The sequence below is a fragment of the Cervus canadensis genome, chromosome 29, assembly GCF_019320065.1.
Source record: "Cervus canadensis isolate Bull #8, Minnesota chromosome 29, ASM1932006v1, whole genome shotgun sequence".
In the NCBI taxonomy this organism is placed as follows: Eukaryota; Metazoa; Chordata; class Mammalia; order Artiodactyla; family Cervidae; genus Cervus; species Cervus canadensis.
In genome coordinates, this window is record NC_057414.1 from 14,734,966 (window position 1) to 14,757,737 (window position 22,772).

Below are 22,772 nucleotides of genomic sequence, written 5' to 3' on the forward strand. Positions count from 1 at the left end.
TTTTCATTTACACTATATTAAAAAAAATTCGATTTCACTACTTTTAAAAGAAGTATGTTTATGCTGACCAGATTTCAATCATATGAAATGCTACCTTTTTCCATAATCATTCTCTTAGAATTGTCTATGTAACAGATTATAGGCAATACAATGTCTAGTTGCAAAGCACAACAGAAATATAAGACTATCTTATCCTTTAAAAACTATATAGCTTTAAAGTAAATTAAATAGACTTAACAAATTCACATTTACCTCTGACATAGAAAGTGACTGCAACGTACCAAAATGTGCATACAGTGAACAGAAATAATTCCTATAAACACGAGGCTGATTGGTCCAAGCTGTGGGGAAAACATAAGTTTTAAATATTTAAGTTTAATAAAAATTAAATTACCTTTATAAACAATGAAATAACAGACTATTAATTGTCCCTGACAAATTTTCAGTAACAAATATTTGTTGACAAAATGATTAAAGAGTCATTTGCATAATAGAAATTAATGGACTTGATACAGAAAGAATTCAGTAATATTTAAGACAACCATATATGATTACCTCTTATCAACTTGACTATCAAAACCTATGAATGTAGACTATAGACATGCAACACAATAGAATAGAATACAGCATGATATTTAACATCAGACGGCAAGTCTGTGACAACTGGTATCCCACCAGTAAAAGTACACAGAACCATAAAACATTATCTAAGTTACTAAAAAGCACTGTATCATCTGGGATTGTAGGCAATCTACTTCTTCTGTACATTGCTTGTTGAGAATCACACGTGAAAAACTGTGCCTAGAAAATAACTATTTGAAAAAGTGGCACATAAAAATTTCAAGTACTCATTTACTAAAATTAAAGTGATTCGTAGGTTACTGACAGACAAAACATCACCAAAGTTATTTTTATAATCAGAAATTTTTCAGTTTCTCTAAATTAGGATGGACAAAGTCCAATATGATAATTAAAACTCTTCTTAAGAAAATTCATCAGTTAAAAAATGTTAAATACAATTTCATTAGTCCATAATTGAATTCTCCCCTATCAGGATTCTCTATAATTACAATAATTGGTTCCAGCAAACTCTTTGAATATTTGTTTTCAAAAGATATTGTTATTCTTTTTTTTAACTATTATTCTTAAAACCTGAAAACTTGTATTTTATTTGGAATCTAAAAAACTATAAAATTTCACCAATACTAATACTCTATAAATACATCTGTTGCTATGACTGTATTATTTAAATTCCTGAAAATCCAAAAAACTAAAAAGATCTAACCATACCTGGAAAAATCAGATATTGATTTAGGATCTGTCAAATATTGTAAACAAGTAATTCGGTAGAAATGAAAAGAGTAATTAATTCTCGTTTTTACTTAGATATTATCATGTTCATATAATTTTAACAACAATAGCTAAACAATTATCTAGTTTTTACCTGACCAGGTTATATTTGACTAGGCTAGATGTTAACTTGCTCTAATTTTTGCTGTAAATTAAAACTGGTAACTGTATTTTAGCTAGAGATTACAAAGATGAGTCTTACCACTATGCCTGCATTTTTTATTGCCAGTGGAAGTCCTAAAAGACCAGTTCCAATATTTCCTTTAAGAAGATGAATAAGAGTTTGTACAAATCTGAAAAGTAGAAGTTGTAACAAACATTTTAGAACAAAAGCTATTAAAATTACATGACCATGGTTTTAGAATCAGAAGAGAACTAAAAATTAATCTAGGCAAGGAATCAAACTAACATTTCCATTCAACCAGAAGGTGAAGGAGCCAGAAGTTATATTTGGTTCAAGTCCTTCCTTTGTGCTTTAAAAGCAGAATACAGAGGGTTATTATGGAGATTAAATGAGTTAAATGAAAGTATTTTTGTACATATTAGAGTAATAAAGGCAATTTTCTCATAAGATTCTTTGCTGCTATGATATTCAGAACAATGCTGAATACTATATACAGCTAAGCTGGTGAGATAGCAATTTATTGCACTATGCAATCATGACATTAAACATAGTTTATCTATGATTATCAACCTCAGAGGAAGTTAATTAAAAGAAAAAAATACAATTTTTAAAACTGTGTATATCATCAAGTAAGATAAATACTAATCAGCTTTTATAATCATGAACTCCCAAGGGATTTCACCTAAGAAAGCATTCCAAGAGGCATTTGGAGAGTCTCTTGGCCAAGAAAACACAAATTAAACTAAGAAGAAGGGTACAAACTTTTAATTTTGAAAAAAAATGCTTATTAAAATTTTTATTAGTTTATACTGTTCTTCTGTGGTCAATAAAAATGTTACTTTGCTTAACTGTCAAATTATCTTAGAATAACAACTTACTCAAATCTATTAATGATAACAAAATAACAAAAAAGATTTTAAAAATATTCCACTGTTTTCCTGAGACCATGACTTTGTTTCACACCATTCACTCAACATAAAGAACTGTTTACTGCCTACTTCCCAGAGTCTAATTCCTAAACATTGCAGAAGCCCCTTCTCTGAAAATTCTATTCCTCCCAATCCAATCCCCCTTCTTTCAAGATTCATAGCATTTATATGCATTATCATGTAGTGAGGAGGCTTCTCTGGTAGCTCAGTTGGTAAAGAATCTGCCTGCAATGCAGGAGACCCCAATTTGATTCCTGGGTCAGGAAGATCCCCTGGAGAAGGGATAAGCTACCCACTGCAGTATTCTTGGGGTTCCCTTGTAGCTCAGCTGGTAAAGAATCCACCTGCAATGTGGAAGACCTGGGTTGGATCCCTGGGTTGGGAAGATCCCCTGGAGAAGGGAAAGGCTACCCACTTCAGTATTCTGGCCTGGAGAATCCCATAGACTGTATAGTCCATGGGGTCATGAAAAGCCAGACACCACTGAGAGAGTTTCACTTTCATCATGCAGTGATTCCTATACACTGCTCTATAATTTAGATGTTTTTCTTCTTTCCAAATAAACTATAAATGTCTTGTGGGTGGGGACTATGTCTTACTCATCTTTGTGACTTCTGCAGTATCCAGTGCCTGGTCTATAGAAGATGATTACAAAATATACAATGAATGAAAAGAGAAAGACATTTAAACTCTAATTACTCACGAAATACCCTCTTGATCATCAAGCTGGTGATGCTTCTGAACCGGCAGAAGCTCCTGCTCCTGTTCGTCATCTGATGTCCCATCAAAATTCTGCTCGTTTATTAAGGGCCTCATAACATCCATATCTTAAAAAAGAAAAAAAAGTACTTCACCATCATTTTAAAAACTGAGTTAAAAGTGAAAAGAGTAAGCATTCACTGCAACATGTTTTCTAGTTTGTCTCCATAAGGTTTATAGTAAATGATGATATAATTATGGTATGGAAAATGTGAAGAAATAATCCAATGAACTTTTATCTCTTGTTAGCATCAAATCATACTGAGTACATAAATGGCAATCATATTTTTATCTTTTAATTTAAAAGCTTTTAAATATTGTTATACAATATTACATAAGTTCAGTTCAGTTCAGTCCAGTCGCTCAGTCGTGTCCGACTCTTTGCAACCCCATGAATTGCAGCACGCCAGGCCTCTGTCCATCACCAACTCCCCTAGTTTACTCAAACTCATGCCCATCGAGTTGGTGATGCCATCCAGCCATCTCATCCTCTGTCGTTCCCTTCTCCTCCTGCCCCCAATCCTTCCCAACATCAGGGTCTTTTCCAATGAGTCAACTCTCCGCATGAGGTGGCCAAAGTACTGGAGCTTCAGCCTCAGCATCAGTCCTTCCAAGGAACACCCAGGACTTATCTCCTTCAGGATGGACTGGCTGGATCTCTTTGCAGTCCAAGGGACTCTCAAGAGTCTTCTCCAACACCACAGTTCAAAAGCATCAATTTTTCAGCGCTCAGCTTTCTTCACAGTCCAACTCTCACATCCATACATGACCATTGGAAAAACCATAGCCTTGACCAGACAGACCTTTGTTGGCAAAGTAATGTCTCTGCTCTTTAATATGCTGTCTAGGTTGGTCATAACTTTCCTTCCAAGGAGTAAGTGTCTTTTAATTTCATGGCTGCAGTCACCATCTGCAGTGATTTTGGAGCCCAAAAAAATAAAGTCTTACATAAGTTACAGGTATACATATAGTGGTTCACAATTTTTAGAGGTTATACTCCATTTATAGTTACTATAAAATATTGGCTATATTCCCTATGTTACATTTGTACATATAGCTTCTATATCTAATAATTTGTACCTCTTAATCCTCTGACCCTATATTGCCCCTCCCTGCTTCCCTTTCCCCACTGGTATCTACTATTTTGTCCTCTGTGAGTCAGCGTTTTTGTTATATTCACTAGTTTGGTATATTTTTTATTTTTATTTTTATTTTTGGTGTATTTTTTAGATTCCACATATATAAGTGATATCATACAGTATTTGTCTGACTTATTTCACTTAGCATAATGTCCTCCAAGTCCATACATGTTGTTCAAATGGCAGGATTTCATTCTTTTTATGGCTGAGTAGTACTCCATTATAAATATATACCACGCTTTACACTTTCCCTTTCTGAAGGAGATTTTCTTCCTTCAAGCGCCTTCCTCCAAGGCGCTTCTTCCAAGCCTCCTGCTCCCTCTCCTCTTCTCCACAGAGACCCCTCCACTCTCCATGTTTGCAGCAGCAAAAGGATCTCTGTTGGAAATTCTGTTTATTTTTCTATCTACAGATTATTTGAAGTTTGTGGTATCCTTGGTCTCCTATGCTAAAAGAATAATTTCATAAATGTGTTTTCTTGTGATCTTGTTGAATTAACAGGTTTCGGGTGAGGATAGGTGGAGAGATTAAGATTGAGGCAGCTGCCATTATCCTAGTGCTAACTGGAACTCAGTACAACAGGTCTTCACAAGAGTAAAGCTATGCTTTAAGATACTGGAAGATTCTTTAGCTTTGTTTTTATGCTCTTTTCAATCTCAATTTCCTAACCTAAAATCAACCTGAAATTTCCAGTTATCATCAGAATAAAGAACAATCACATTCATTCAGCAATATAAATTGAAATCTTTTAAAATATTTATCCTTTTCACTGAGTAATCCCACATCTGCAAATGTAGTATATGAAGAAAAGGATTTCTGCACAAAGATGTTAATCAAAACAAAATTTTTGCTGAAAATTTGGAAACAACCTAAATGTGTAACAATCAGGAAATTGATCAATTCACTAGAGTACATCCACTTTGTAAACTATGACACTGACATTAAATTATGGCTTTCAAACTCTGAACAAAACAGAGATAATATATCAACTGCTGAGGAAGAAAAAACTAGATAATCACAGCATGAGTGCAATGGTGTTTTAAAAGTTAAATAAAAATTAAAGAAAGGAAATAATACAAAATGTGAATAAGTTAACAAGGATATATACAGACAATGAAAGCGTGAGTACCTTTTTCTTTCTTTGGAAAATGTAAAAAAATAAGAAGAAAGTAATAAACTTGCCTTACTTTTATTTAATTTTTCCTCCCAGTTAAGTTGCCCTCCGAGATTCAAAAAATTCCCCCAGGCCCGCCAGTGCAAGGGTTTCCTGGTGTTTGGAAACTTTCTCTATTAAGACTCCCTTCCCAGGACGGATCTCCGTCCCTAGCTCTTTTGTCTCTCTTTTTATCTTTTATATTTTGTCCTACCTCCTTTCGAAGACAATGGGCTGCTTTTCTGGGCACCTGATGTCCTCTGCTAGCGATCAGAAGTTGTTTTGTGAAATTTGCTCAGCATTCAATTGTTCTTTCCATGAATTTGTAGGGGAGAAAGTGGTCTCCCTGTCCTATTCCTCCACCATCTTGGCTCCTCCCCTTGCCTTACTTTCATAATAGCAAAAGAAGCCACTTATATTTTGACAATAGATAAACTAAAATAAAGTAGAAAGCATCCTTTTTAAAAAATAACATAATGTTGCCACCTAAATCTATATACTACCATATATAACATAGGAACAGTTAACTATTTTATCCATTTCTGAGGCAGAGAACATATGTACAGCACAAAATCTTCCACAGGTTCCTATTTGCTCTGAAATAAAATGTGGACCTTAAGCTCAAGGAAACCTGTATCTTAACAACTCTACTAGTGCTTTTCACATAGCCACCAAATTTTTAAAATTCTTTTTTAAATCAAATAATATTTGGTCACTGTAGAAAATTAGAAAATATAAAGATAAGCAAATTTTTTTAAATTAAAATGACCTTGTTGCCTAGAAACTACCACTGGCAACATTTTAGAGTATAAACAAACATGTTAATTCACTTCAGTTTATTTTTATTCAGCCCTACGGCTTTAAATACTATCTACATGTTGATGACTTCCAAATGTTTATCTCCAGATCGGGCTTCTCACTAACTCTAGACATAAATCTCATTGCCTACTCAACATCTGCACTTTCATGTCTAACAGACATCTCAAACTTAGCAAGCCTCAAACTAAACTCCTGACCTTCACCACCAAGCCTGCTCCGCCCAGCTTTAACCATCTGTACTTGCTATCTATGTCAGGGGGCCTCGGTTCCATGAAACATGGGCCCTTTACGGCTGCTTGAGTACCCTCACAACATGGCAGCTGGCTTCCCTGCAAGGAACTGATCCAAAAGACAGAGCGCGGCACAATGCCTTTCAGGACCCAGCTTTGGGGTCACTGCCACCATTTCCATGATTCCATCATCATTTCCACCATAATCTATTCATTAGAAACAAGTCACTAAATACAGCCCACATTCAAAGGGAAGGAAATTAACTTCCTCCTCTAGAAGAGAGAAGCATCAAAGAATTTGTAGACATACTATAAAACCACCACAACATCTCAGATGATGGCAGTTCATTCTTCCAGGCACGCAGGTCCCTGGAGTTATCCTTGCCTCCTCCGTTGCACCATCACTCCACATCTAACTTGTCAGGAAATCACTCTGGTTCTGCTTTATATACCCAGAGTCTGACCATTACTCTCCATTCTCCACGCTGCTACCACACTGCTGTGAAGAACAAGTCCATCTGTTTCCTGAATTGCTGAAGTAACCTGCTTCTACTTTTGCCCCCTTAAGTCTATTCTTCACACAGCAGCCAGAGTGATCCTTTAGAATTAAAGCCAAATCATGTCTCTCCTCTCCTGAAACCTTGTGTTGGCTCCCTATTCTCTCAGAGGAAAAGCCAAAGGCTTTACATGGATGTCCACACCACTACATAATCTGGCTTTATCACCACCTTGACCATTCTGCTTCAGCTTTCAGGCCCTTCTTGCTATTTCTGTCATTACTCCAGCTGTTCTTTCTGCCTGTACTAGTCTGTCTTCAGATATCCACTTGACTAATCCCCTAACCTCTGTCAAGTCTTTGTTCAAATCCCACTGTTTCAATAAAGCCCATTTAGGCCACTTCATAAAATACTATAAACTGCCGAGCCTGACTCTCACTCCTGATTTCTCTTACTCTATTCTTTTTTTCCATAGCACTTTTAGCCTAATGTAATAATTATGGCCCAGTGGTAAAGAATCTGCCTGCCCATGCTGGAGATGCAAGAGACTCAGGTTCGATCCCCAGGTTAGGAAGATCCCCGGGATATTGGCAACCCATTCCAGGACTCTTGCCTGGAAAATTTCATGGACGGAGAAGCCTAATGGGCTGAAGTCCATGGAGTCGCAAAGAGTCCGACGCAACTGAGCATACACATACACATTAACTGATAATAGTCTTACTGTTTACTGTCTGCTTCCTCTTACTAGAATGTAAGTTCCATGAGAGCAAGAATCTTGATCTGATCTGTGCTGTTCACAGATGTATCCCAAATGCCTAAAGCAGTGCCTAGCACATGGCAGAAGCTCAATGAATATGTGCTGAATTAATGAACAGACATAACTTTAAAAAAATAATTTAGAAAATTTTTTCAGTTAGTAAAAATATATCTGGCAAATATCTTCCCATGTGACTTTAAATGGCTATTCAGCATAGGACCATATAGCTATATCACAATTTACCTAAACAACTTCCTTTAACTGAACATTTAAATAGTCACCAGCTTTTCTCTTTTATAAATGATGTAATGAACATCTGTTGATATGTTTCATGACATTTCCTGGAGACATATTTCTAGCAGTAGAAATGCTGGGTCAAACAATATGTGCATTTTTAAGGACAAATATGTTACACGGCTTTTACCAGTAATGCATGAGAACACACAACATCCTCACTGGGTTGGGTTATTAACGAACTTAGAACAGATGATAAACCTGGGTTCCTATCTGGGTACTACCATTGATGAGCTTAAAACTACTGTATCTATAAAATAGGGATAATAATTACACCTACTTCACCCATCATTGTTGAGAATTAAAGGAGAGAAAACGTAGGAAAAGCACTTACACTACTTGACACACAGTAAACATTCAATACCGCAATGTTTATTTCTACCATTACTGTGACATGAAGAAATCAACTGCAAAGTGCACAGTATTACAGGATGTCTACTTCTTACTATAATAAAGTATTCCTTTAAAGGCGCAGGCAGGATTTTAGCTCCCGGACCCAAGGTTGGAACCCGTGCCCTCTGCAATGGAAGGGAGGAGCCCTAACCACTCAACCTCCTGGGAATTCCCTCAACTTCTTTTTTTTTTTTTCTCTTTTTTTTTCTTTATTAGTTGGAGGCTAATTACTTCAACTTCTTTTTTAATCATTTAATGATTTAACAACGAATTACAAATCTTCTTAATACGATGCTTATAACTGGGAGGAACAATATTACTACTCCGATCTCTACTTTTGTTTTCCTTTTGACAGCGGGAAACCATAAACAATGTTGTGTATTCCCTGTGGCCAAAATAAGACACCAAAGGAAAGTAGGGAAACAAAAGTTTGCCAAGTCAGTCAACTGCTAGTATGCATCTGATCTGAGAGCGTTGGCCACACCCAGGGGGGCGGAGAGTAAATTAAGGATTCACTAGTGTTCCTGATCCTGGCGCCTCCTCTGAAAAGCCCATCTGTGACAACTTCCTTAAAGCATCGCTGGAAAAAAACTGCGAGTCACAGCGCAGGCTGTGGTTTGCCTTTGACACGTACACTCAGTGCACGCCACCCGACCTCACACACACACTCAACTCACACTCTCACACTGATTCAGACAAACACTCTCACACACACAGTCACACACACTGACTCACACAATCACACTCGCTGTCACACACATTCACAGTCTCACACACACACACTCACACACAGTCTCACACACGGACACACACTCTCACACGGTCACACACTCACTGTCTCACACACACACAATCACACACACACTCTCACACTGTCACTCACACAGTCACACACTGTCACACACACTCAGTCACACACACACTGAATCACTCACACACACTGTCACTCTCACACACACGCACACTGTCTCACACACACTCACTCTGACACCCTCTGCAGGCCTGGCTCCCCGCCTGAGCGCGCTCTCCTGCGCAGGTGCGGACCCCAAAGTCAGTCCCCTCGGCGGCCTCGGTCCGCCCCGGTGTCCGGGGACTTGGCTGCTCTCACGTTCGAACCCACGCCAGCCCCGCGCCCCCAGGAGCCTCGCCCCACAAGCAGCCCACTGACGACCCCGCCGAGGCTCGAGCACCGCGCACCCCGACCCGCGGGCAGCGCGGCGGGGCGCCGCACCCCCGGGCCGAGGCCGAAGGCGAGCCCCGGGCCTCCGCGCCCACGCCGCACCCACCGAGCTCCTCGCGCCCAGCCGCCTCGGCCGCCGCCGGCGCCGCCGCTTCCATCGCTCGGGGGTCTCCAGGACGCCGCCGCCCCGGGAAGCGCGCTCCCGCCGCTGCGTGGCCGGCTGCAGGCCGAGGGCGCCGGCGGAACGAGCCCGCCTCCCGCCTCCCGGCCGCCGAGCATGCGCACTGGGCAGTGGGCCGGCCGAGCCCGCGCCGAGCGCCCGGGCAGGGAGCCCGAGGGAGAGGAGCCCGAGCTGAGGACGGGCGGGGACACCGGGACGGAGCCGCTTCGGGGACAACTGGGGACCTCTCAGAGCGACCGGAGACCTGGGCCTTACGGCGCGGGGGCGGGGAAGGGAGAGGCGCTCAGTCGTGTCCGATTCTGCGACCCCCTGCACTGTACAGTCCACGGAATTCTCCAAGCCAGAATACTGGAGTGGGGAGCCCTTCCCTTCTCCAGGGGATCTTCCCAACCCAGGGATCGAACCCACGTCTCCCTCACTGCAGACGGATTCTTTACCAGTTGGGCCACCAGGCAGGGGCGGCGAGGATGCCTTTAAACATAACTACGAACTTAAATTTGAGGAGCCCCGTGTATTTGCAAGGCTTTAGCATTCTGAATTCTTGTATGGAAAATTCCACGGACAGAAGAGCCTGGCGGACTACAGTCCATGGGATCTCAGTCAGTCAGTCAGACACGACTCAGCGACTAACACACACACACACACACGCAGCATTCTGAATTCTGTGGCTCCATGGTAAACAATCCACCTGCCAAGACAGGTTTGATCCCTGCGTGGGGAAGATCCCCTGGAGGAGGAAATGGCAACCGACTCCATATTCTTGCCATGAAAATCGCATGGACAGAAGAGCCTGATGGGCCAAAGCCTATAGGGTCGCAGAGATTTCGACAGGACAGGACTGAGCAAGACCGCAAGCAATCATTCTATAAAGTACCTTAAAGAATGCGAAGTAGGAGGGCATTTGCCCCATCCGTGTTGAGGTTCTGACCACTCTTTGGCTTTTGATCTCTCTGTGCCTCTGTTTAGAGCTATAGTGTCCCCTCAAGAAGCACTTCCTTTAGTCAATCTCACTTTAAGGACTTTTATTCAGTGCCCTTCACAGATGCTTACCCTTACCACAGTGCTGAAAGGAAATTAAGGTTAAAACTAATGCTGATGTAGTGTCAAATATTCCTAAGCGGTATACATGGATCACCTTCTCTTACTCAGATGGTCGGCCTCTGCAGTAATCTAATGCGCTTGTCCATTTTCCGCAGGAACTGAGCACACAGCTAAGTGACTTGTGCCCACGATCAGTCAGTTCAGGCGCCCAGTCGTGTCCGACTCTCTGCGACCCCATGAACCGCAGCACACCAGGCTTCCCTGTCTATCACCAACTCTCGGAGTCCACCCAAACCCATGTCCATCGAGGTGATGATGCCATCTAGCCATCTCATCGTCTGTCGTCCCCTTCTCCTCCTGCCCCAATCCTTCCCAACATTAGGGTCTTTTCCAATGAGTCAGCTCTTCGCATCAGGTGGCCAAAGTATTGGAGTTTCAGCTTCAGCATCAGTCCTTCCAATGAACACCCAGGACTGATCTCCTTTAGGATGGACTGGTTGGATCTCCTTGCAGTCCAAGGGACTCTCAAGAGTCTTTTCCAACACCACAGTTCAAAACCGTCTTTTAAATTCATGGCTGCAATCACCATCTGCAGTTATACTGGAGCCCCCAAAAATAAAGTTTCTCATTACTTCCACTGTTTCCCCATCTATTTCCCATGAAGTGATGGGACCAGATGCCATAATCTTAGTTTTCTGAATGTTGAATTTTAAGACAACTTTTTCACTCTCCTCTTTCACTTTCATAAAGAGGCTCTTTAGTTCTTCTTCACTTTCTGCCATAAGGGTGGAGTTGTCTGCATATCTGAAGTTACTGATATTTCTCCTGGCAATCTTGATTCCAGCCTGTGCTTCCTCCAGCCCAACGATTCTCATGATGAACTCTGCATATAAGTTAAATAAGCACGGTGACAATATACAGCCTTGACGTACTTGTTTCCCAATTTGGAACCAGTCTGTTGTTCCATGTCCAGTTCTAACTGTTACTTCCTGACCTGCATACAGGTTTCTCAAGAGACAGGTCAGAAGCTCTGGTATTCCCATCTCTTTCAGAATTTTCCACAGTTTATTATGATCCACAAAGTCAGATGATTTGGCATGGTCAATAAAGCAGAAATAGATGTTTTTCTGGAACTCTCTTGCTTTCTTGATGATCCAGCAGATGTTAGCAATTTGATCTCTGGTTCCTCTGCCTTTTCTAAAACCAGCTTGAACATCTGGAAGTTCACAGTTAACATATTGCTGAAGCCTGGTTTGGAGAATTTTGAGCATTACTTTACTGGCGTGTGAGATGAGTGCAATTTTGCGGTAGTTTGAGCATTCTTTGACATTGCCTTTCTTTGGGATTGGAATGAAAACTGACCTTTTCCAGTCCTGTGGCCACTGCATTTGCTGGCATATTGAGTGCAGCACTTTCACAGCATCATCTTTCAGGATTTGAAATAGCTCAGCTGGAATTCCATCATCTCCACTAGCTTTGTTCGTAGTGATGCTTTCTAAAGCCCACTTGACTTCACATTCCAGAATGTCTGGCTCTAGGTGAGTGATCACACCACCATGATTATCTGGGTCGTGAAGATCTTTTTTGTATAGTTCTTCTGTGTATTCTTGCCACCTCTTCTTAATATCTTCTACTTCTGTTCGGTCCATACCATTTCTGTCCTTTATCGAGCCCATCTTTGCATGAAATGTTCCCTGGGTATCTCTCATTTTCTTGAAGAGATCTCTAGTCTTTCCCATTCTGTTATTTTCATCTATTTCTTTGCACTGATCCCTGAGGAAGGCTTTTTTATCTCTCCTTGCTATTCTTTGGAACTCTGCATTCAGATGGGAATATCTTTCCTTTTCTCCTTTGCTTTTTGCTTCTCTTCTTTTCACAGCTATTTGTAAGCCCTCCTCAGACAGCCATTATGCTTTTTTGCATTTCTTTTCCATGGGGATGGTCTTAATCCCTATCTTCTGTACAATGTCACAAACCTCCATCCATGGTTCATCAGGCACTCTATCAGATCTAGTCCCTTAAATCTATTTCTCACTTCTACTGTATAATCATAAGGGATTTGATTTAGGTCATACCTGAATAGTCTAGTGGTTTTCCTTACTTTCTTCAATTTAAGTCTGAATTTGGCAATAAGGAGTTCATGATCTGAGCCACAGTCAGCCTGTTTTTGCTGACTGTATAGAGCTTCTCCATCTTTGGCTGCAAAGAATATAATCAATCTGGTTTTGGTGTTGACCATCTGGTGATGTCCATGTGTAGAGTCTTCTCTTGTGTTGTTGGAAGAGGGTGTTTGCTATGACCAGTGCGTTCTCTTGGCAAAACTCTATTAGCCTTTGCCCTGCTTCATTCTGTACTCCAAGGCCAAATTTGCCTATTACTCCAGGTGTTTCCTGACTTCCTGCTTTTGCATTCCAGTCCCCTATAATGAAAAGGACATCTATTTGGGTGTTAGTTCTAAAAGGTCTTGTAGGTCTTCATAGAACCATTTAACTTCAGCTTCTTCAGCATTACTGGTTGGGGCTTAGGCTTGGATTACCGTGATATTGAATGGTTTCCCTTGGAAACGAACAGAGATCATTCTGTCATTTTTGAGATTGCATCCAAGTACTGCATTTCGGACTCTTTTGTTGACTATGATGGTTACTCCATTTCTTCTAAGGGATTCCTGCCCACAGTAGTATATGTAATGGTCATCTGAGTTAAATTCACCCATTCCAGTCCATCTTAGTCCACTGATTCCTAGAATGTCAACATTCACTCTTGCCATCTCCTGTTTGACCACTTCCAATATGCCTTGATTCATGGACCTAACATTCCAGGTTCCTATGCAATATTGCTCTTTAGAGCATCAGACCTTGCTTCTATCACCAGTCACATCCACGACTGGGTATTGTTTTTGCTTTGGCGCCATTCCTTCATTCTTTCTGGAGTTATTTCTGCACTGATCTCCAGTAGCATATTGGGCACCTACCAACCTGGGGAGTTCATCTTTCAGTGTCCTACCTTTTTGCTTTTCATACTGTTCATGGGATTCTCAAGGCAAGAATACTGAAGTGTTTGCCATTCCCTTCTCCAGTGGACCACATTCAGTCAGACCTCTCCACCATGAACCCTCCATCTTGGGTGGCCCCACACATCATGGCTTAGTTTCATTGAGTTAGACAAGGCTGTGGTCCGTGTGATCAGATTGGCTAGTTTTTTTTGTGATTATGGTTTCAGTGTGTCTGCTCTCTGATGCCCTCTCACAACAGCTACCATCTTACTTGGGTTTCTCTTGCCTTGGACGTGGGGTATCTCCTCACGGCTGTTCCAGCAAAGCGCAGCCGCTGGTCCTTACCTTGGCTAAGGGGTAGCTCCTCTCGGCCGCCGCCCTTGACCTTGGACGTGGGGTAGCGCGTCTATTTCAATATTCTATTGAAAACAATATTCTGCTGTTTTCCTCTATTTCTTTGCATTGATCCCAGAGGAAACAATTATATAACAATAGACTATTGTCCAAGGATAGTAAAGTAGTAAGTGGCAAATATGTATTTCTAACTGCAGCTAGAGCTAGGGCTTTCAGTATGCAAAGCTGACCCCTCTCGCTACTACATCACTCGATGGGTAAGGTTTCTGGATTAAATGAAAATAATTTTGAAGTTGTTCTCTTTGTTTTGTTTGTTTGTTTGTTTTGCATGGTTTTTTGCATGGCTTTTTCTTTTCCATTCTATTTCCCTAGGATCTTCTGAGGAAAATTGATTTGTTGTTGTTGTTTTGGTTGGTGGGGGGGAAGTGTCTAATTTCTAGGATCACTGAGCCAGTGAACTCTAAGGGCACTCAGGAAGGAGAAGAATACCTGCTATCTGGCAACCATCAGCCACCCATAGCCCGAACCCTGAGGGAAGGACACTCAGGATGTGAAAGCAAAGGAAATTGGCCCCCAGTAGGTAAGAGACATATCAAAGCAATGATTTTAGTGAGCCCAGACTCTTGTATCTTCCCTTACACAGAAAAGCACTAAAAGTACTAAATTTGGCCTTGGAGTACAGAATGAAGCAGGGCAAAGTCTAACAGAGTATTGCCAAGAGAACTCACTGATCATAGCAAACACCCTCTTCCAACAACAAAAGAAGACTCTACACATGGACATCACCAGATGGTCAACACTGAAATCAGACTGATTATATTCTTTGCAGCCAAAGATGGAGAAACTCTATAAAGTCAGCAAAAACAATACCTAGAGCTGACTGTGGCTCAGATTGTGAACTCCTTATTGCCAAATTCAGATTTAAATTGAAGAAAGTAAGGAAAACCACTAGACCACTCAGGTATGACCTAAATTAAATTCCTTGAGACTATATAGTGGAAGTAAGCGTCTTTTAATTTCATGGCTGCAGTCACCATCTGCAATGATTTTGGAGCCCAAAAAAATAAAGTCTGACAATGCTTTCACTGTTTCCCCATCTATTTCCCATGAAGTGATGGGACCAGATGCCATGATCTTAGTTTTCTGAATGTTGAGCTTTAAGCCAACTTTTTCACTCTCCTCTTTCACTTTCATCAATAGGCTTTTTAGTTCCTCTTCACTTTCAGCCAAAAGGGTGGTGTCATCTGCATATCTGAGGTTATTGGTATTTCTCCCAGCAATCTTGATTCCAGCTTGTGCTTCTTCCAGCCCTGCATTTCTCATGATGCACTCTGCATATAAGTTAAATAAGCAGGATGACAATATACAGCCTTGACGTACTCCTTTTCCTATTTGGAACCGGTGTGCTGCGATTCATAGGGTCGCAAAGAGTCGGACACGACTGAGCGACTGAACTGAACTGAACGGATATAGTGGAAGTGACAAATAGATTGAAGAGATTAGATATTATAGACAGAGTGCCTGAAGAACTATGGACAGAGGTTCCTGACATTGTACAGGAGGCAGTGATCAAGACCATCCCCAAGAAAAAAGAAATGCAATAAGGCAAAATGGTTGTCTGAGGAGGCCTTACAAACAGCTATGAAAAGAAGGGAAAGGCAAAGGAGAAATGGAGCAGTATATCCATTTGAATGCAGAGTTCCAAAGAATAGCAAGGAGAGTTAAGAAAGCTTTCCTCCAGGATCAATGCAAAGAAATAGAGGAAAGCAATAGATTGGGAAAGAATAGAGATCTCATCAAGAAAATGAAAGATACCAAGGGAATATTTCATGCAAAGATGGACACAATAAAGGACAGGAATGGTGTGGACCTAACAGAAGCAGAAGATATTAAGAAGAGATTCTCAAGAATACACAGAAGAACTATAAAGAAAGGATCTTCACAACACAGACAATCACAATGGTGTGTGATCACTCACCTAGAGTCAGACATCTTGGAATGTGAAGTCAAGTGGGGCTTAGGAAGCATCACTACAAACAAAGCTAGTGGAGGTGATGGAATGTCAGTTGAACTATTTCAAATCCTGAAAGATGATGCTGTGAAAGTGCTGCACTCAATATGCCAGCACATTTGGAAAACTCAGCAGTGGCCATAGAACTGGAAAAGGTCAGTTTTCATCCAATCCCAAAGAAAGGCAATACCAAAGAATGCTCAAACTACCTCACAATTGCATTCATCTCACATGCTAGCAAAGTAATATTTAAAATTCTCCAAGTCAGGCTTCAAATGAACCATGAACTTCCAGATGTTCAAACTGGATTTAGAAATGACAGAGGAACCAGAGATCAAAGTGCCAACATCCATAGGATCATTGAAAAAGGAAGAGAGTTCCAGAAAAATATCTATATCTGCTTTATTGACTATGTCAAAGCCTTTGACTGTGTGGATCACAACAAACTGAGAAATTTCTTCAAGAGATGGGAATACCAGACCACCTGACCTGCCTCCTGAGAAATCTGTATGCAGGTCAAGAAGCAACAGTTAGAACTGGACATGGAACAACAGACTGGCTCCAAATCAGGAAAGGAGTACGTCAAGGCTGTATATTGTTACCCTGCTTATTTAACTTATATGCAGAGTGCATCATGAGAAGTGCTGGACTGAATGAAGCAGAAGCTGGAATCGAGATTGCCTGGGGAAATATCAATAACCTCAGATATATAGATGACACCACCCTTATGTCAGAAAGTGAAGCAAAACTAAAGAGCCTCTTGATGAAAGTGAAAGAGGAGAGTGAAAAAGTTGGCTTAAAACTCAGCATTCAGAAAACTAAGATCATGGCATCAGGTCCCATCATTTCATGGCAAATAGATGAGGAAACAATGGAAACAGTGAGAAACTTTATTTTGGGGGGCTCCAGAATCACTGCAGATGGTGACTGCAGCCATGAAACTAAAAGATGCTTGCAGATTGGAAGAATAGTTATGTCCAAACCAGACAGACTATTAAAAAGCAGAGACATTACTTTGCCAACAAAGGTCCATTTACATTACTTTGCCAACAAAGGTCTGTCTAGTCAAAGCTATGGTTTTTCCAGTAGTCATGTATGGATGTGAGAGTTGGACTATAAAGAAAGCTGAGTGCTAAAAAAATTGATGCTTTTGAACTGTGATGTTGGAGAAGACTGTTGAGAATCCCTTGGACTGCAAGGAGATCCAGCCAGTCCATCCTAAAGGAAATCAGTCCTGAGTGTTCTTTGGAAGGACTGATGTTGAAGCTGAAACTCCAATGCTTTGGCCACCTCATGCAAAGAGCTGACTCATTGGAAATACCCCTGGATGCTGGAAAAGATTGAAAGCAGGAGGAGAAGGGGAGGACAGAGGATGAGATGGATGGATGGCATCAGTGACTTGATGGACATGAGTTTGAGTAAACTCCAGGAGTTGTTGAATAATGGGAAGGCCTGGCATGCGGTTGTCCATGGGGTCGCAAAGCATTGGAGTGAACTGAACTGAACAACCATCAGTCACTCCCTACCCTGAGCCCTGAGGGAAGGAAAGTCAGGGTGTGAAAGCAAAGGAAACCGGCCTCAGTAGGCGAGGGGAGTATCAAAGGAATGATTTTAGTGAGCCCAGACTCTTGCATCTTCCCTTACACAGAAAAGCACTAAAAGTACTAAACTCCTAAACTTGGATTATCTGCTTTTCTTTAATTAACAATAACCATCTGATGCTCATACTACCTGCCCTTTGTTGCCAACACCTGGCTCCCCACCACCACCGCCATCGCCTCTTGGAGCAGCTCTCTCAGGGTTACTTGAGATGCTGTCTGCAGGACTTGAAGGCTTAAAAATTTCTGCTGATTAAAACATGAATCTCAACTTTTAGGTTGTGAATATTTTTTAAATCAACAGTGACAAGTACTTTAAATGCTAATATTTTAAGTGTACACAGTTAAGTAATACCTGTGTTTCCTCCTGTTTTATCCTTTTGTGAGTTTTACTGTGGTTTGCCAACATCATTTTTTTTCCTTCAGATCGACCCCAATCACTCTGAAACATACACATGCAAACACCAAAGAAAGGTTTTCTGTGAAATGTTCTAGACACATAACAAAGACATAGGGAAGATAGAGAATAAAGAGCTCTATCATGGATCATAAGCTGTGTTGTGGTGGGGTACCTATTACAGATCAGTGGGAGAGAAGACACACATCAGACAGATAATTGTCCAAGAAACCACCCACTGTAATGAGAACACTTGGGACAATGTCTTTGAAAGAGCAACATTATACTTTGAGAGTTGTTGTTCAGTCACTCAGTCCTGTCCCACTCTGTGACCCCACGGACTGCAGCACGCCAGGCTACCTTGTCCTTCACCATCTCCCAGAGCTTGCTGAAACTCATGCCCATCGAGTCGGTGATGCCATCCAGCCATCTCATCCTCTGTCGTCCCCTTCTCCTCCTGCCCCCAATCCCTCCCAGCATCAGAGTCTTTTCCAATGTGTCAACTCTTCGCATCAGGTGGCCAAAGTATTGGAGCTTCAGCTTCAGCATCAGTCCTTCCAATGAACACCCAGGACTTATCTCCTTTAGGATGAACTGGTTGGATCTCCTTGCAGCCCAAGGGACTCTCAAGAGTCTTCTCCAACACCACAGTTCAAAAGCATCAATTCTTCAGTGCTCAGCTTTCTTTATGGTCCAACTCTCACATCCATACATGACCAATGGAAAAAACATAAGTGACTATACAGACCTTTGTTGGCAAAGTAATGTCTCTGCTTTTTAATATGCTGACAAATTTTCTCATAGCTTTTCTTCCAAGGTGCAAGCGTCTTTTAATTTCATGGCTACAGTCACCATCTGCAGTGATTTTGGAGCACAAGAAAGTAAAATTTGTCACTGTTTCCATTGCGTCCCCATTTATTTGCCATGAAGTGATGGAACCAGATGTCATGAACTCAGTTTTTTTGAATGTTGAATTTTAAGCCAACATTTTCACTCTCTTCTTTCACCTTTATCAAGAGACTCTTTAGTTCTTCTTTGCTTTCTGCAAAGAGGGTGGTGTCATCAGCATATCTGAGATTATTGGTCTTTCTCCTGGTAATCGTGATTCCAGCTGGTGCTTCATCCAACCCAGCATTTCGCTTGATGTCCTCTGCATATAAATTAAATAAGCAGGGTGACAGTATACAGCCTTGACATACTCCTTCCCCAATTTGGAACCAGTCCATTGTTTCAAGTCCAATTCTAACTGTTGCTTCTTGACCTACATACGGATTTGCAGGAGGCAGGTCAGGTGGTCTGGTATTCCCATCTTGAAGAATTTTCCAGTTTGTTGTGATCCACACAGTCAAAGGCTTTAGCGTAGTCAATGAAGCAGAAGTAAATGTTTTTCTGGAATTCTCTTGCTTTTTCTATGATCCAGCGGAATTGGGCAACTTGATCTCTGGTTCCTCTGCCTTTTCTAAATCCCACTTGAACATCTGGAAGCGCTTGGTTCACATACTGTTGAGGTCTGACTTGGAGAATTTTGAGCATTACTTTGCTAGCCTGTGAAATGACTGCAAGTGTGCAGTAGTTTGAATATTCTTTGGCATTGCCCTTCTTGGGGACTGGAATGAAAACTGACCTTTTCCAATCCTGTGGCCACTGCTGAGTTTTCCATATTTGCTGGTATATTGAGTGCAGCACTTTCACAGCATCATCTTTTAGGATTTGGGATAGCTCAGCTGGAATTCCATCACCTGCACTCGCTTTGTTCATAGTGATGCTTCTTAAGGCCCACTTGACTTCGCATTCCAGGATGTCTGGTTCTAGGTGAGTGATCACACCATCATGGTTATCTGGGTCATGAAGACCTTTTTTGTACAGTTCTTCTGTGTATTCTTGCCCCCTCTTCTTAATCTCTTCTGCTTCTGTTAGGTCCATACTATTTCTGTCCTTTATTGTGCCCATCTTTGCATGAAATGTTCCCATTTTATTGTTTTCCTCTATTTCTTTCCACTGTTCACTTAGGAAGGCTTTCTTTGAGTGTTAAATGGGATCAGCAGCCATTGTCCTCAATCTCAGCATCAGGATAAGCAGATCTGGCAGTGTGAGAGGAAAAAACTTGATCTGTAATGGAGGTCTGGACTGAAGCAAGCAGCCTGTCTCAATATCTTTAGAGATTGACGTGGAGATAAGAGATAAGGGTGATCATAAAATTCAAGACAATATACGGTTTCATATTTCACTACTTGAGAAATTACTGTGACTTCTGCTCCAGATCTTGTAAACTGGAAGAAGAGGTAGGGAAAAGTTGTATTAGAATAATGATATTATAAAGAATCTGACTGAACCCTAGCAATTCCTTTCTTTCTTTTCCTGACTTTAACGCCTTGGATCATATCTCAATTGCTTCTTCGTTTGTAACAACCACACTTTGTTCATATCTCTGTTATAACACCTCACTCCTTATAAATATTTCCCTGTCTGAGTCTTATGCTTGTTGACTTAAAAAAATATTCACAACCTAAAAGTTAAGAGTTATGTTTTTCTTTGTGGGAATTCTAAAAGAACCTCAAGCCCGGGAGACAGCGTCTCGAGTATCCCTGATAGAACTGCTCTGAGGAGGTGAGTGGGAGAGCCAGGTTATATATACAAGTTTTGCAACAAAGGGCAGGTAGTCTGAACATCAAAAGATTATTGTTAACTAAAGAAAACCAAATTAAGGGACTTAGCACTTTTCTGTATATGGGAGGATGCGGGAGTCTCTGCTCCCTGAAACCCTTCCTTCCACATGCACCTCAGCTGTCCCGCCAGTGTCCTGTTTTCACTTCCTAAGCTCTCAGGGAGTGGCTGCAGCCTGATGGTGGCAGATGGCAGGTCTTCTTCTCCTTTCTGAGTACCCTTGGGCTCACCAGCTTGTTTTTGAGGGCTGCAATCCCTGATGACTGCGACATCCTTATTTACTGATATGGCAGGAAATATATCATTCCTCATATACTGTGACTGCACAGAGAAGCTGTATCTTTGTTTCTGTCTTTGTCTCAATAAGGCCTTACAGAGTGCCCTGCATGTATCAGTGGTTCAATAAATAGGTGTTGAAAGTCATTGAATATGGCCTTATTTAAAAAGCTATAATTTAGCCAAACACATTTATGAAGCACCTTCCCTGTGCCAGGGACTGTGCTAGATGTAGGGTCTGTAATGGCAAAGAACACTGGTATGAACTGGAGTTCAAATTACAATACAGGAACTTGCAAAAGAAAAGAACTAAGCAAAATATTTACTACATGATTACAATGTTAGTGAAGAAAATACTAATAGGTTGCTACTGGAGAACCTACTTTAGATTGAGTAGGTGACATTCTTAGATGACATTTAAACTGACAGCTCTGGGTTAGAAGAAATTGGTTCAATTCAGTCACTCAGTCATGTCCAATACTTTGTGACCCCATGGACGGCAGCATGCCGGGCCTCCCTGTCCATCACCAACTCTCAGAGCTTGCTCAGACTCATGCCCATTGAGTCAGTGATGCCATCCAACCATCTCATCCTCTGTCATCGGCTTCTCCTCCTGCCTTCAATCTTTTCCAGCATCAGGGTCTTCTCCAAGGAGTCAGTTCCTTGCATCAGGTGACCAAAGCACTGGAGCTTCAGCTCCAGCATCAGTCCTTCCAATGAACACCCAGGACTGATCTCCTTTAGGATGGACTGGTTGGATCTCCTTGCTGTCCAAGGGACTCTCTTGAGTCTTCTCCAACACCATAGTTCAAAAGCATCAATTCTTTGGTGCTCAGCTTTCTTTTGATCCAAATCTCACATCCACACATGACTACTGGAAAAACATAACTGACTATATAGACCTTTGTTGGCAAAGTAATGTCTCTGCTTTTTAATATGCTGACTAAGTTTCTCATAGTTTTTCTTCCAAGGAGCAAACATCTTTTAATTTCATGGCTGCAGTCACCATCTGCAGTGATTTTGGAGCCCAAGAAAATAAAGTCTCTCACTGTTTCCATTGTTTCCCCATCTGTTTGCCATGAAGTGGTGGGACCTGATGCCATGATCTCAGTTTTCTGAATGTTGACTTTTAAGCCAGCATTTTCACTCTCTTCTTTCACTTTCATCAAGACGCTCTTCAGTCTTCAGTTTTTGCCATAAGCATGGTGTCATCTGCATATCTGAGGTTATTGGTATTTCTCCTGGGTATTTCTCTTGATAATCTTGATTCCAGCTTGTGCTTCATCCAGCCTGACATTTCACTTGATGTCCTTTGCATATAAGTTAAATAAGCAGGGTGAAAATATACAGCCTTGATGTACTCCTTCCCCAATTTGGAATCAGTCCATTGGTCCATATCTGGTTCTAACTGTTTCTTCTTCTTGACTTGCATACAGGATTCACAGGAGGCAGGGCAGGTGGTCTGGTATTCCCATCTCTTGAAGAATTTTCCAGTTTGTCGTGATCAAAGGCTTTAGCATAGTCAATGAAGCAGAAGTAAACATTTTTCTGGAATTTTCTTGCATTTTCTATGATCCAGTGGAATTGGGCAATCTTATCTCTGGTATCTCTGCCTTTTCTAAATCCAACTTGAA

At 41.2% G+C, this 22,772-nt stretch overlaps 1 protein-coding gene across 2 annotated transcripts in view; it reads right to left on the minus strand.

Annotated features, from left to right (window-relative positions):
• SLC36A4 (solute carrier family 36 member 4) overlaps positions 1-9,889 on the minus strand; it is a 45,104-nt gene extending 35,215 nt beyond the window's left edge. Inside the window, exons 1-4 of one of the 2 annotated variants that reach the window (XM_043451819.1) lie at positions 9,731-9,889; positions 3,107-3,230; positions 1,553-1,643; positions 253-341 (exon numbers count right to left, since the gene is read on the minus strand). In XM_043451819.1, coding sequence (XP_043307754.1) covers positions 253-341; positions 1,553-1,643; positions 3,107-3,230; positions 9,731-9,782 — 356 coding nt within the window. In that variant the 5' untranslated portion in view covers positions 9,783-9,889. Of the gene's footprint in view, positions 1-252; positions 342-1,552; positions 1,644-3,106; positions 3,231-9,730 lie in introns of those variants that run through there. The other variant, XM_043451820.1, reaches the window with a different exon arrangement.
• Positions 9,890-22,772: the final 12,883 nt, after the last annotated feature.